General features: G+C 43.5%; 1 protein-coding gene across 2 annotated transcripts in view; it reads right to left on the minus strand.

Moving 5' to 3' along the window:
- Positions 1-7569: 7569 nt before the first annotated feature.
- Positions 7570-14988, minus strand: part of URB2 (URB2 ribosome biogenesis homolog) — a 33135-nt gene continuing 25716 nt past the window's right edge. For both annotated transcript variants that reach the window (XM_002809322.6, XM_054561780.2), the window contains exons 9-10: positions 12655-12794; positions 7570-8046 (exon numbers count right to left, since the gene is read on the minus strand). In XM_002809322.6, the coding sequence (XP_002809368.3) occupies positions 7849-8046; positions 12655-12794 (338 nt within the window). In that variant the 3' untranslated portion in view covers positions 7570-7848. The remainder of the gene's footprint in view (positions 8047-12654; positions 12795-14988) is intronic.

The raw sequence follows: 14988 nt of genomic DNA on the forward strand, positions 1-14988 counted from the left end.
CTGCGTACTCCAGAAGCCCACAGGCAAGAACAGCTATTTATTTCCCCAGCTCACAGCTCTGTCTGCCCTGCTGCAGGTGTCTGTCCAATGCATGCAGCCATCTGAATCACTGCACCTGCTCCCACCACACAGCAAAAGGAAATACCACCTGGGATTTGGACAGTTTTCCATAAAGCATTCCAAAGTGAGCATTCCAAAGACAGAAACGTTTGCCCTTTTGGAGACCTTGAAAGGAACCTTGGCAGTTCTCCCCATTGTCTTCTAAGGAGGGAAGAAGAATCCCTCAGACTGATGCCCCATCTGTGATGAATATGCGTTCAAGAAGCTGGAGGAAACCATTAGCAATTGCTGCATGCACGCGTAAGGCACCAGCCGTGGACGTTCATGCTATCATTCTGACAACCTGTCAATCAAAAGTGGCATACAAATGCCACCCAGAGAATCCCAGAAGAAAGTGGACATTTAAGTCTCCCCAGTGCCCTTGCTCCAAACAGCTGCTTTTCACTAGCCCAGCTCCTCTGAAACTTCCCATTGCAAAGGGAGCCACCAGACCCTGCATTTCCAGCACCACAAGCCAGCGCCAGCAGCAGTGCATATCACAGGAGCCTCATCAGAAAGTCGAATCTGGCAGAGCTGTCTTCTGCCTGTATCTCCAATCCCAATGATGATCAGAACTAAGTGTCTGGCAAACAGGTGCTGAAACCTCAGCCCCCAGGGCATAAAGCAGCCCTCCTGACATTTGCTGGATTAGGGATGAATGCATCTGGAAATTGAGACAATCAGGAAGCTAATGTCACATTTCCAGATTTTCTGAAAACCTAAGCTGTGGGTATTTAGTGAAACAATGACGCATTGTAATAGGGAGCATCAGCAACACTTTGCTGTTGTAAACTGCAGCCTCTGTACAGTCAGGCCACACAGCCACACATAGTGCATGGAAAATTTAATTCACACAGTCACTTGTTTTTCAAATATTTATTCTACGAAGACGCATTTATTGACATTTATGGAGGCAGGCGGGTGGAGCACAGTTTTCAAATTGTTCTACTCTGCTGGAAGCCCAGTATTCCCAGGGCATTCTTCATCCAACAAGTATTAATTGAGCACCTACTATGTGCCAGGTGCCCATTCCGGGTCCATACTCATAGCTGTGAGTAGCACAAACAGGATCCCTGCATATGCGGAGTTTAACTTCTACTGGGAAAAAGGACACCACACAACATGAATAAGCAAAACACCTAGTAAATTGGAGAGCAACACATACTGAGGAAAAAGTAATGAAGCAGGGAAAAGGGGACAGTATGGTCAAGGCAGGTGGGTGGGATTTTAGATGGAGTTTCCAAAAGTCATCATAAGGCCAGGTGTGGTGGCTCATGCCTGTAATCCCAACACTTTGGGAGTCCAAGGATGGTGGATCACCTGAGGTCAGGAGTTCAAGACCTGCCTGGCCACTGTGGTGAAACCCCGTCTCTACCACAAAAAATATAAAAATTAGCCAAGCATGGTGGCACGCACCTGTAGTTCCAGCTACTCAGGAGGCTGAGGTGGGAGAATCGCTTGAACCTGGGAGTCGGAGGCTGCAGTGAGCCAAGATCATGCCACTGTAACCCACCCTGGGCAACAGAGCAAGACCCTGTTTCAAAAAAAAAAAAGAAAAAGAAAAAAGAAAGGAGATTCTTTGGAGGTTTTGAAGGAAGATGGAGGGACAACCACTAGGACTATTTAGAACCAATCTCTAGGATGAGGGACCGCAGACAGTAAAAGAAAAGAGGGAAGACGCTAGTGAGAGCTGGACTGAAGGAGAGTGAGGAATCAGTTATGTCTTCCAGATTTTCAACTCAATCCAATGAGCAGAAATTGGCAAGTTTGAGAAGGACTTGCCCGGAGGCAATGGTGACATGGGGAGTGGAAGGTCAGGAAAGTTAGAAGGTCTAGAGAGAATTGTCAAGGACTAATCCTTGAGGACACCAGTATTTTAGGGGAAGGGAGAGAAAAAGGTAAGCAAGAGCATCAGATAGTCGAGGCCCTAGAGGATGCAGAGAGCCAGCGGGGGGTCCAACCAGCTAAGGGTGTCCAGTGACGGTCAAGGACCTACCATACATTCGTGAAGCCAGGTGGCTGAAGCTGACCCAGTTGTCTTTCAGAGGGCAGTTTCGATGGGAAGGATGACCAAGGAGCAAAGGTAGACTCCTTATAATTGTTGGAAATTCTTTTCAAAAACAGAAATTTGTTTTTTGAAAGGAGACTCTTTGGAGGTTTTGAAGGAAGATGGAGGGACAACCACTAGGACTATTTAGAAAATAGTTGGAAAAAAGAAATGTTTTATAATTTCTTTTTAAAGGTAGACTCCTTACAATTGTAGTCCAGAGAAAAGGCTGATGGAAATGTGGGAGGATAACAGGATCGATACTCAAGATAAATTAAGAGTATTCTGTGTGTGTCTATAAACAGCAGGGAAAGTGATAGCAGAGACTCGAGAGACAGAGGGCTATGGTTAGATGGGAAGAGATTGTGTGCCTGATTTAATCTGTTATAAAGCTCAAAGAGGGCTTAGAGAAAATACCAGTGCAGGCTGCATGCCAAGTCAGAGAATACCAGACACTGAATGTCACCGGCACCCACATTTGTCCCCACAAGAACAGCCATTCTCGGCCTTTGAAATGGACATAGTTGGGAAACAGTTGGCCATGCCCTCCAGCATGACATTAAGGTACAGGAAGATGCAGGGCTGTACACTGATTTGTGTTTCCGTGGGTGCTTGTTTATCACCACTTTGGCAGCCGGCCAGGCGTTACTGCTGGGATTTCCCATGGCCTCATTTTTCTGAGTGTGTTTCTCACCCCAGGCCCCAGCACACTTTCACCTCCATTGAGCCTGGTCTGCTGAGTCACATCCCCTCAATCCTCCTTTGTAATGAAAAACCACTCCCACTACTACTAGTTGTGTTCTTTCTGGAGCATTTCACAAACCTCTTCCTTCCTCTCATCCAAACATTTATGTTCTACCATCAACCAGAACTTCACATTAAAACCATTAAAACAATCCAGTCTCCACAAGCTCCTAACATCCCAAAGCTATGCTGCCTCATGGATGTTTCTCCCTCTGATGAAAAAAAGAGATCTTCCTCCCAATAGGTGGCCCCAGCAGAAGAGAGAGAACAGGATTTTGTAGAGAATCAATCCCCATGACTCCATTTCTTTCTCCCTCAACAGAGCTGGCTCTGGAGTTGAGGGGAGGGCAGGACAATCAGGGGACTCCAAAGCCGAGGAAGGAGGCACCAGACCTAGGGATGCCAGTGAGGCACAGTGGTCACGGTGGCAACGAGGAACAAGCTGGGTAGAGGGACAACAGGGCAGGCCAAAGAAAGGACATTACAAACAGGCTCATTGGGCCAGGCACGGTGGATTACACCTGTAATCCCAGCACTTTGGAGGCCGAGGCAAGAGGATCACCTGAGCCCAGGAGTTCAATTCCAGCCAGGGCAACAGAGCGAGATCCCATCTCTACTTAAAACAGATTAGCCAGGCGTGGTGGCATGCACCTGTAGTCCTAGCTACTTGGGAGTCTGACGTGGGAGGTGCACTTCAGCCCAGGAGTTGGAGGCTGCAGTGAGCTAGGATCACACCACTGTACTCCAGCCTCTTAAAAAAAAAAGGAGCAAGGGAAGCCAGGAAGAGTCCAACAAGGAGGCTCAAGTGTGAGTTCTCACATCAGCGATGGCAGATGGGCAGGGATGGCAGTCCTGGGAACGTGGGGTCAGGACATTTCAGAAGGGTCCCCAGTGTGGACATGAGGCTACAAAAAATATCAGCAGGAAACAAGAGGGAACACTGGGAAAGAAGAGAGGTCACCAGCAAGCAGGAGTGATTGGGAGAGGTGGCCCAGACACACCAGGGAGGGAGGGCAGAGAAGTCAGTGAGTGGGGATGGCAGAATGGTGTTGGAAGGACGTGGCTACAAGAAGGTACAGGGCGACAAGAAGGTACAGGGCAACAGAAGTAACATCCATTAAAGAGACATGAGAGACATACAGGCTGAGGGGGAAAGGGTGAATATCACCTCTCCCTCCAGCCACTGAACTTGTCTGCTGGAAAAGCTGGAAAAGGTAAACGACAAAGTAAAATAAAAAAAAAAAAGAGAGTGTTCAGAAGTTGCACAAGGGGACGAGGAATCAAAAACGACACTGCTGCTCCCTCTACAGTGGCTTTTATGAGACATAAAGAATAAATGTGTGAGCTTATTAGACAAAAGAATTCAGGCTATAGCCTGGCACGCTGGCAATAAATCAAAGTAACCTCTATGAGTTATGAGAAACCAGGGCCGGGTGCAGGGGCTAACACCTGTAATCCCAGCACTTTGGGAAGCCAAGGAAGGGAGGACTGCTTGAGGCCAGGAGTCCCAGACCAGCCTGGGCAACACAGTGAGACTATCTCTACTAAAAACTTAAAAATTAGCTGGTTGTGGTGGTGTGCACCTGTAGTCCCAACTACTCAGGAAGCTGAGACAAGAGGATCGTTTGAGCCCAGGAGTTGGAAGGTGCAGTGAGCTAGGATTGCACCACTGCACTCCAGCCTAGGCAATAGAGCCAGACCCTGTCTCCAAAGAAAAATGAAAAAGAGAAACCGAGAAAAAAAAAACTCCCCCCAAATCCCTTTAAGTACACACCCCCTCCTTGCTGTCTTTTTTTCTGGAGACTTCACATCACTCCTTAACATTGGGCAGTTTCCACAGCTACTGTAGGAGGCTTGAGTCTGGGAAGCTGCAGAAGACAGGCTGTGAAGGAGACCCACCCACTGTGGTCCACAAGCAGCGGTCAAGGGCAAGGTCGAGAACGGGGCTGTGTGTTGTCTGTGCCACTGGGGGCCCCCTGATGTATACTGTCCAGGACCCCCAAGGCAACATCCCAGGCAGAGTCACCCCACTGAGCCTTCTCTCGCCCAACTCCCCTTATGCCCACCCCTCCCTTCAGGTGTCTGCTCTCAGCCAAAACCAGGCTGCCACATGGATTCAGTGCAGTCATTAAAGATCAGCACCCCAGGCCCTTCCAGGGGTGCCTCTCACCACCCAGGCAGGTCTCAGTTCAAATATCACCTCTTTCTCCAGCCACTGAACTTGTCTGCTTTGCTGCCAACCCCACGATCGCCCCCTGGCCTATTTGTTTCCTGGCTCGTTGTCAATGTCCCCTACTAGAAAGCTCCCTGAGGACCAGGGCCATGTCTCCGTGCCTGGTACAGACAGGTCATTCACACACATCTGTCAGGTGATGGGGGTCTGGAGCCATAGCAAGTCCGGTGGGGACAGTTTCTCTGAAGCCTAGCATTTTGCCGTTTCCCCAGCTGAGTCCCCGACTCTGCCATGTGGAGAGCTGGCTGGGCCAACTCTCTTTGCTTGTGAGGTCTATTCTAACAGGATAAAAATGAACAACAGAGCCTCCATATTTGCCAGCCGGAAACACGTTTCTTCTACCCTATGAATCAGCAAAATAGAGTTAAAACAAATTCTTTGCTGAGAAGCGTTTAGAGTTCAAATAGAAATGACTGTGAGGAACCTGTGACTGCTTCCCCAGAAATGGGAACACAGCAGAGAGCCCTTCAGAGCTGTGCAGGGAGGAGGTGGAGTCCCAGCCTTCTCTTCTTCCTTCCTTTCCTTCAAGGCTGACTACCTGGCAGCCATTGCACTCCCTTCTAAAGGCCCTGCAGTGCCACCGCCAGGACACCTGACAAACTGCTCCACGTTCGTCAGCTCCCCCAACATTCCCAAGGTAGGGGGAAAGGATGGTCCCCTCACCTCTGGCCTTCAGGAACTTCCAGCACAGGAAAAACTAGCCATGGCTCCATGAAGGCCTCAGAGACAGTGAGCTTCCGGTCTGGGCACTTGAACCAGGGGCAAACCTAAGACCGTGTTTTAGCTCCCGCTTGTTTACAGCTCGTGTCCTTGAAAGGTCACCCGCTCACGCCAACACCCATCTCCAATTGTGAACAAGAAATGGCGCCACCAGACTCTCTTCGAGGCTCCTTCAGGGAGTTTACCACAGAAACAAAATTCTGTCAACACAAAGCATTAAGCGAAAGGATGCCAGACCAGCCAAAGACATTTCTGGTGGCCAAAGCTTTGAAAGCCTCTCTGCACACACACAGTCTAGATGAGGAAGGGAAGGGAACAGATGACATGCGCAGTGCGTAAGGCAGGACTGCCCCCCAGCCCCCACAAGATAGCACAGGAAATAAAATCAAATGTGGAGCATAAAACACGGGCCATTTCTCTTAGGTATCAAAGACATTCATTTTATATTGTCTGCTCCAATCACATCTGCTTGAAAATATAGTGTAAAAAAAAAAAGCCTTTGCTTAAGGATGATCCTTCAAATAACTTTAAAAGTCTGCATTTTGAACTAACTGAAAAGGGAATTCCAACATGAATCCCACAAAGACAATGAATAAGAAAAATAGTAAATATCCCAATTGAGAAATGTGCTATTACAGAAGATAATTATATACACATAATTTACATAAGAAATAAAAATGGTAAATATGAAAAATGTATAATCTCTTAGTAATTAAAGAAATTCAAAACAGAATAACATCTCTCTCCTATCAAGGAAGCACAAAGAAACAAAAATCAATAATCTTAAAGTTGACTCACTAGCAGGAAAATAAATTAGTACATATTCTAGGGGGCAACTTGGCAATATTTATATAAATCCTTTAAAAATGATGTGGTTTTCTGACAAATAACACAACTCATGAGAATTCATCTTCTGAAAACAGTTCGGCTGCAAGCACCATCTACAAAAGGGAATTTGGAAAGATACCTAAGTCTAACCATGAGGTACTTATTAAATAAAACAACAATATCTACTCTATGGACTACTACGCAGCCAATAAAAAATATATCTCAAATGTTTTCACTGACCCATAGTTACTTAAATATTACACAGGTAAAAAGGTAACTTTAAAAAAATGCATTTATGATCCAATTTAGCTACTATATATATTTATATACACATCTATATACATACACATAGTAAAGGGACTAAAACAAGATACTCCGAGGTGACAACAGAGGTTATCTAGGTAACTGAGACTATGAATGAGTTTTTTTTAATTATCCTTTTATTTTTCTTTCCTGAGGTTGCTATAATAAAAATATATTGCTTAGATAATAAGAAAAAACAATTAGGATTATTTCTTAAACTGAATAGGAAAAAAAATTCCTAAATGAACTTCACAGAGCTAATGCAGGAGGAGCAGGCAGGAGCCCTGGCACCTGTGCTAAAGATCACCCACCTGCCTGAGGTGCCCGCTATCGCTACCCAGAGCAGACACCTCAGGCCACAGACTTTAACTTTCCCTGACTTCTTCAGAAAGCATACTTAGAAGGAAGGCAGAAAAAGTGACATTTCAAGAATACTTCCCATGTTACTCGAAGAATGTGAAAGGCAAATATATTTAAACAGGGCTGAATTATATGCCCATGTACCCAAAGTAAAAAGCCAAGTTTTATGCAGTTCCTAGTGCAGACGAGGGAGCACCAAACCACTGAGCCAAAACAAGAACCAAACACAGAAACGTCCCGAGAGTCAGCAATTTTTCTATTGAATTAATCTCATCCCAGGGTCAATTTTCAGGATTCTATTGCGATACTTACTGCATAAAACTATGTATTAAAAAATAGTAAGAAAAACACGATGTAAAATACATCAAAATATACTCCATAAACCCCAAAGGATTTTCTATCTATACCAATACTATGAATTAGAACATCTTAAGTCTTTCATTCTCCAGCTCTTTCAGACCATGCAGCCAAAGCCTCTGGACAGCGTCCCTGGCAGCTCTTCTGTCCCACGGCCTTAGGCCGTATATCTTTTCTCTCCTTCATGTTTGGCCTTGTGGTACTTGAGATAGTCATTATAGAGCTCCTTAAAGATGTCTCTCATTCCCGGCTGCAGCGAGGCCCGCAGGAACTGGACGTCAGCCTCGATGCAGAGGTCCAGGATGAGGTAAATGCCCTCCTGCAGCAGACTTTTCACAGCTGGATATAAGGTCACCTGTGGAAAAAGGCAAACCTCTGTGAGAACAATTGGGGGCAGAGATCAAGCCGCACCACCTGCCGACAACGTCTTGGGACGCACTGACAATTTCAAACTGATCTCCATATTGAGAAAAAATTGACATTCACTTGTAAACTATAATTTTGTTACTAAGTCAAATATTTAAATACTCATATTTTTAAAGTTTGTATTTTGGGGAAATAGAAGCTAACTCAAGCAAACACAAACCTGGAATAAAACTCCATGAAAGCACAAGGCTGGCTTTGCTGTTCAGTAAATGATGCTTACATGTTTACCAGGGGCATTTTAAAAAACTGGAGTCTTTAAATTTAAAAACCTTAGAAGAAGATAAGCTGCCTGCCCATTGTGTCAAACTCTTCTACGCCATCAGTCACCTTGGAAGCTATGCCAACCCTGTGGGACAATGACAACTACGTTCACTATAACACTATGACCCCATCTCACCCCAGAGCAAGGCAGCAGGCAGGCTCTGAAACTACCAAAACAGACCACTGATAAGCCTACACTAGTAATTAGATCCCATCATATCACCCAAGAGCAGAAGTGATTTCATGATTGCCATTTAATAGATTCCTTTTTTATTTATGTCAAGAACAGCACAATATGCACTTAATTCCTAACAGCCCTGGAATGGCTGAACTGGTCCTCATACCTAAAGATGCACTTCTCCCCTGAAGTTCAGGGTTAACTAAAATCTGGAGCACAGGAGTGGGGGTGGCAGCCAGCTCCAACCTGGCTTTATCTGATGCTCCACCCAAACTTCCAGAGAAGAGACTCAGACTAATATCAAACCAACCTAAAAGGCTGGGGGAGCAGGTTCTCTTCACACTTACCACATCCATTCAGGTTTCAACTAAATGTGGGCTGAGCAGAGTTTGAAATCCTAGTAACTGAAACTAAAAAGCAGTAGTAATGAAGAGTTCTGGGAACAGATGGCGGTGATGGCTGCACAATATAAGAATGTATGTACTACTACTGAAGTGCACACATAAAACAGTTAAGCTTGTAAAATTCACCTTATACTAGATGTATTTTACCATTACTTTTAAAAAGTAGAAAAAAACCAAAGCAGTGGTAGAGCATCAGCAGACAGGCCTGAAATTTGGCTGATCATTTATTGCTACCCTGATAACCTGAAAGAGTTAATGTGTCTCTGCAAACACAGTTTCTAATGAGGACATATTTTATTAACCAGAAGAACTGATTCACAAAGGCAACCACTGGGAAGTACATTCCTAAAGAGGCAATTTGTTTCTGTCTCTAAGATGATGCTATTCTTCAAAGTTATGATCCTTTTCATGTGATAGTTCAGAAATTTCTGACAAGTGATCATCTTAAATTTTACCATTTTATAGATGATAGCAACACTCAAGGACCGAAGATAGAATGGCTTGTCTGTGAATTTTACAGCAAGGTAATTGGGAGGGAAAGAAAAAACAAAACAAAACAAAAAACAGACAAAAACACAAACAAAGTCCTTGATCATACTGGCAGGGTGAGGGCTTTGTAAGTGGACTACTTATTCATACTTGTTCATTCATTTAATTATCACTTACTAAATAAATAATTCCACTTCCAAAGGCAAAAAATGAGGTTCAGTGACCTCCCCAAAGTCACATAGCTAATAACTGGCAGCATTGAGACTTGAACCTAGGCAGTCTGAGCCCAGAGCCCATGCTCTGAACTGTTTACGCAGTTTCTCAGTAGTGAAAACACAGCTAGACAGCCTCTAGCAAAGAGCTCTGGGGGTACTAAGGAAGGCCAGTAGGTTTTAGACAACACAACCACTTTAAATCTTTAGGTTTCAGATAACTTATTTATAAAACAAGAAAAAAGTCAATTTCTACAACACTAAGATTACTGGCCAACAAATGAAAACATCACTAAGTAGCTTTTAAAAACCTTAGATAAGATGAGCAGCACAAACTATTTATTCTAAGCTATCACCATACAGATGGTTCCTGACTTAAGATGGTTCAACTTAACACTTTTCGACTTAACATTTTTTGAATTAACAACGGATTTATCCAGATATAACTGCATCATTAAGTCAAGGAACATGTGGACTTAACGATGGTTCAACTTACGATTTTTTCACTTTTACAACAGGTTTATCAAGTACTGAATGCATTTCAACTAATGATATTTTGAATATACTATGGCTTTATCGGGACACAGCCCCATCCTAAGTCCAGGAGCATCTGTAGAGGGACATTGTAAATTTGGTCTACAGGTAAAAAAAGAGATGAAAGTAACCATAATTTCCCTGCATGTTTCCATGGGGACTCATTACTGCTTGGAGGAAAGAAGACAAGCAGGCCTCTGGAGCTGCCCCTTCTCCTGACTGACACATCTCACCAGGTGGTCTTCCCTGACTACTGACAGGTTCCACCAGCAATACTCAACTCTGCAGAAGTACAAGGAAAATGCAAAGGAGATCTATTTAGCATTAGATCTGGTATTTAATTAAACTTAAACATGCTGGTCTAGAAAGATTTATGGCTCTCTCAGCAGAAGCCGCTAATGCATATGGAATATTTTCTTCATTACTGAATTTAAAAACAAAATGAAAGATAAAACATGGACTGTGGTGCCAGTGGATTCTGGGAGGCTATGGCCCTAGCTAATTCCCAAAGCCTTTGGCTTTCAACATTAAAAATAAAATATAACTAATGAGCATAAATTAGACATGAATAATGAGGCCAGGAAGCCAGAGACTTTCCATAAAGTAAATTTCAGAATAATAATTAGCGACTGAAGGGTTCAAATTACTGCTTCTCTTCTTGGCCCTTAGTGAAGTGATATCACTATGTCTCATTTTATTATTCAGTAAGACAGAAAATAATGCCAGCTTTTCTTTCGTCAAAAGCTTACATGTTAATGACTGGTGTGCTTGGGAAATATTAAGATTCCATAAAAAGGCCAAATAACTGCAATGAAACCAAACTACAAGCCCACATCTTGGTCAAAGGACAACGTGAAGGGGTGTTCTCAAGATCCGCAGCTCTTACCAGGTGTTCTAGATGTATTAGTAGTTCTAGATGTATCTAAAACAGGAGCAGGGATGAAAAGTGATGCAGCTCCAGGTTTTCTAAGGAAGCCCATTCAACCCAGCCTCCTTGGACAAATGCTGACACCTCTACCCTAACAAGCTTACTTGTGATTTTACTATTGTTCTTACAAGATTTACAAAGGGGAAATGGGTATTTTACAGAGAGATTGAACACAATATAAATGTATATCTATACATACAGAAGAAGACAGTCAGAAGAATACACCGCACTTTGCTCAAGCCTATGACAGTCAATTTAAACCAAGATTTATACAGCCTAGATTTACAAAGTTCTGTAGTAAACTTACTATGGGTCACACAGGAATCTGTGGAATTTTGAAAATAGCACAATGACATTCCAAAGTAAGATAACTGTTGAATGGCTGGGCGCAGTGGCTCACACCTGTAATCCTGGCACTTTGGGAGGCCAAGGCAGGTGGATCACCTGAGGTCAGGAGTTCGAGACCAGCCTGGCCAACATGGCAAGACCCTGTCTCTACTAAAAATACAAAAATTAGCTGGGTGTGGTGGCGGGCACCTATAATCCTAGCTACTCAGGAGGCTGAGGCAGAAGAATCGCTTGAACCCAGGGGGCAGAGGTTGCAGCGAGCTGAGATCACGCCACTTCACTCCGGCCTGGGAGAAAGAGCAAAACTCCATCTCAAAAAAAAAAAAAGATAACTGTTGAATAATGAATTATCCAGAACACTGAATCAAAAAGTCAGATTAATTTGGACAAACATGTTTTTTCTTAATCTATCTGTCTATCTGAACAACTACCTGTATCTCCACCTTGTCATCTACTTTGAGTGTCTGACAGCAGCTGAGTCACATGAATGACACACTCCCAGAGTAAAGATACATGAATTCTTGCAGCTGAGGGGATCCCAGAATCCTGAAGTCTAGAACTCCTCTTTCTAGTCTCCATTAAGCCTGGTCCTATGAGAGCTCCTGTTCTTGGACCTGAGTAACATTTCCTCTCCTTTCATATTACTCAAAAACTAACCAAAATAGACCCCAAAGTTTGTGCTGCAGCAAGACAGATAATTGAGCATTTTCTGTGTACAAGGCACCACTGAGCCCTCTGTATGTCATTTCATTTGGTCCTTACAATAAACCTGTAGGAATGCTGCTAAACACCTTGAAATAAACAGGATTCCAGAGACTGGGGAGGCTGAGGAGAAAGGAAGGCCTGAGTCCAGGAGTTTGAGACCAGCCTGCACAACACAGGGAGACCCCCATCTCTACAAAAATTTAAAAATTAGCTGGATGGAGTAGTACATGCCTGTAGTCCTAGCTACTTGGGAGGCTGAGGCAGGAGGATCATTTGAGCCCAGGAGTTTGAGGCTATAGTGTGTTATCATCGCACTAATGCACTCCAGCCTGAGTGAGAGAGCAAAACCCTGTCTAAAACTTGCACACAGCAACAGAGAACTGTCAGATCCACAACACCACTTGCCATTTTGGTTGAGAAACCCTGCTTAAGGACCATAAACACAGCACGTGGTGAAAGACATTGAACCCAATTTTACCTTCTGTACCTCCAACACGTACTGGGCCACCATAAATGGGGAAAACACAGTGAACTCCTCAGCTCGTGCGGCGATATGGCTGTACATCCTTTCAACCAGGCGTGCACACTTTAGGACCGTTGGCAGGTCATCTGTGCTTCCTACAGACAGCAAAGTGTTTCCCAACCAATTAGTTTAAAAACAGCACATTTTAACTCTTCTATGTTAGACTTTTAATATGGGTGAAAATTATCTCAAGTGTTACATGTTTTCCCAGACTCTTTAATTGGCTTATTTTGCAGACAGAATAAGGGAGAACAGATATGTCCAAACAGTTATCTACACAACAAAGGGAAGGACACTTTAAAAACTCAAGAGTGCTCGGGTGTTTTTAAGAGTCTAACCAGAAAAGTAATCAAGATTTTTAGGATGAAATCTGGGATTACTAAAAAAAAAAAAAAAAAAAAAAACAAACAAGATGGAGTTCTGTAAGAAAGGCATAAAATGGAAAACAAATTGAAAATTATCTTAAGTGGAGAAAATCATTTACCAACAACATATGATTTAAAAAATGAGATACCCTAAATTATGTCTTTGCCTCCTTACATTTCAGAAATTGTGTATGTGCCTTTTATAGGTGGACAGACATAGGACTCAATTATCATTAGCAGACATTCTACTGTCTTCTTAGATTTACTTCTGATTCCTAGTTCTTTTCCTACCATATGGTGTCAGGACCGTCCAGGGCCTCTTAACAAACTCCTCCCAAGAATCCTAATTGCATGAGTGTCCCCACAGCTTGAGTTACAGCCCATGGGGAAGTTCCAGCACACACCAGAGCACCTTCCCTGCTGTCATTCAGCACAATGGTAGGCATGTTTTTATAAAACTCCAGAAAACACAAACAAATCCATAAGGACAAAAAGCAGATGGGTTACTGGGACTGGGACCAGAGTGGAGAAAAAACTGCAAAGAAGCAAGAGGAATCTTTTAAGGATGATAGAAAATATTCTATATTTTGATTGTGGGGATGGCTTCATATATACATAAAACCCATTAAATTGCATACTTTAAACAGAAGCAATTTGTTATGCATACATTGTATATAACTCAATAAATTTGATTTTTAGAAGGCATACGTTTTTTGAAGACCATGAATAAGCATACAGACATCTTTTATAGATGTAATTTTTCTGGATCAATGTAATTGTATGAAATTATGTCAACTGTTAACATTCATGTAGCATTTCAACAGACAATATACTTTAGTGATATGCTTTAATATCTAACATCGACTGTTTCTTCTCTTTTCAGACTGTTCACCATATACATGCTATTTACAACATGAATACATAGCATTTGTTATTTCGGCCACCAATTTAATGCATGCTCATTAGAAAGTGCATATTAGATACCAATAAAAGAGACAGTAGTTAAAACTCTACTCAGTTAAGCCATGAATATGTCTGAGAACCAGGTCTTAGCAGATAAGATGATGAAGCTACATTCACATGAACACAGCACAGAGCCCCAGAAGTGTGATGTGCTCCTGTGCTTCCTCAAATACATGACAAAGGACGTGCCTGTGGCAGTGTGACCAGGCTGTGCTCCACCACTGCTGAGCAAGGCCCCGGCCTTCCGTCCAGGCAGACATGACTACAAGAACAGGGATTCCTCCCTGCTGAGCTCAGACATGATGGGAGAGGCCTTGACACAGAACTGTAGGCAGCCACCACCAACTGGCTGAGGCTGGCATGGGAGGGGAAACTTGTTTACTAAGGCTGCTCCTAAATTGATTCACAATATTAAGCTGACATGCTCTGCACCAGATACAGGAAGAAGCGAAATATCTAACTGTGCCACTGACTGATCCCAAAACCAGGCAGAGGAATTGAAGCCTAGTGTTAACAATGCCCTTTTCCTTTCCTCAAAAGATGTCTGGTTAAAGGGCTATTGCTTAGGTCTACAAAACTGAACCACAATGGTGGGAGAGAAGCTGAGCACCACTCCTGTATTTCCAGTCGGCCCAGAACTACGGTCACAGGGTCTTCTCTGACACCCCGAGTTGAGTTATGGTCCCAGAGCATCTGAGCCGACACCCTGACCTACCGCTTAGCACATCAGACAGTACAGGGCTGATACACGCTATGCAATTTCAAAATACTGCAATATAAAATCGAAATTCATGCAATTTTTTTTTGTTTTTTATTTTTTTTTGGAGACAGAGTCTTGCTCTATCGCCCAGGCTGGAGTGCAATGGCGCGATCTCAGCTCACTGCAACCTCCGCCTCCCGGGCTCAAGCAATTCTCCTGCCTCAGCCTCCCGAGTAGCTTGGATTACAGGAGTCCACCATC

This window comes from Pongo abelii, chromosome 1 (assembly GCF_028885655.2).
Source record: "Pongo abelii isolate AG06213 chromosome 1, NHGRI_mPonAbe1-v2.0_pri, whole genome shotgun sequence".
NCBI classification, from domain to species: Eukaryota; Metazoa; Chordata; class Mammalia; order Primates; family Hominidae; genus Pongo; species Pongo abelii.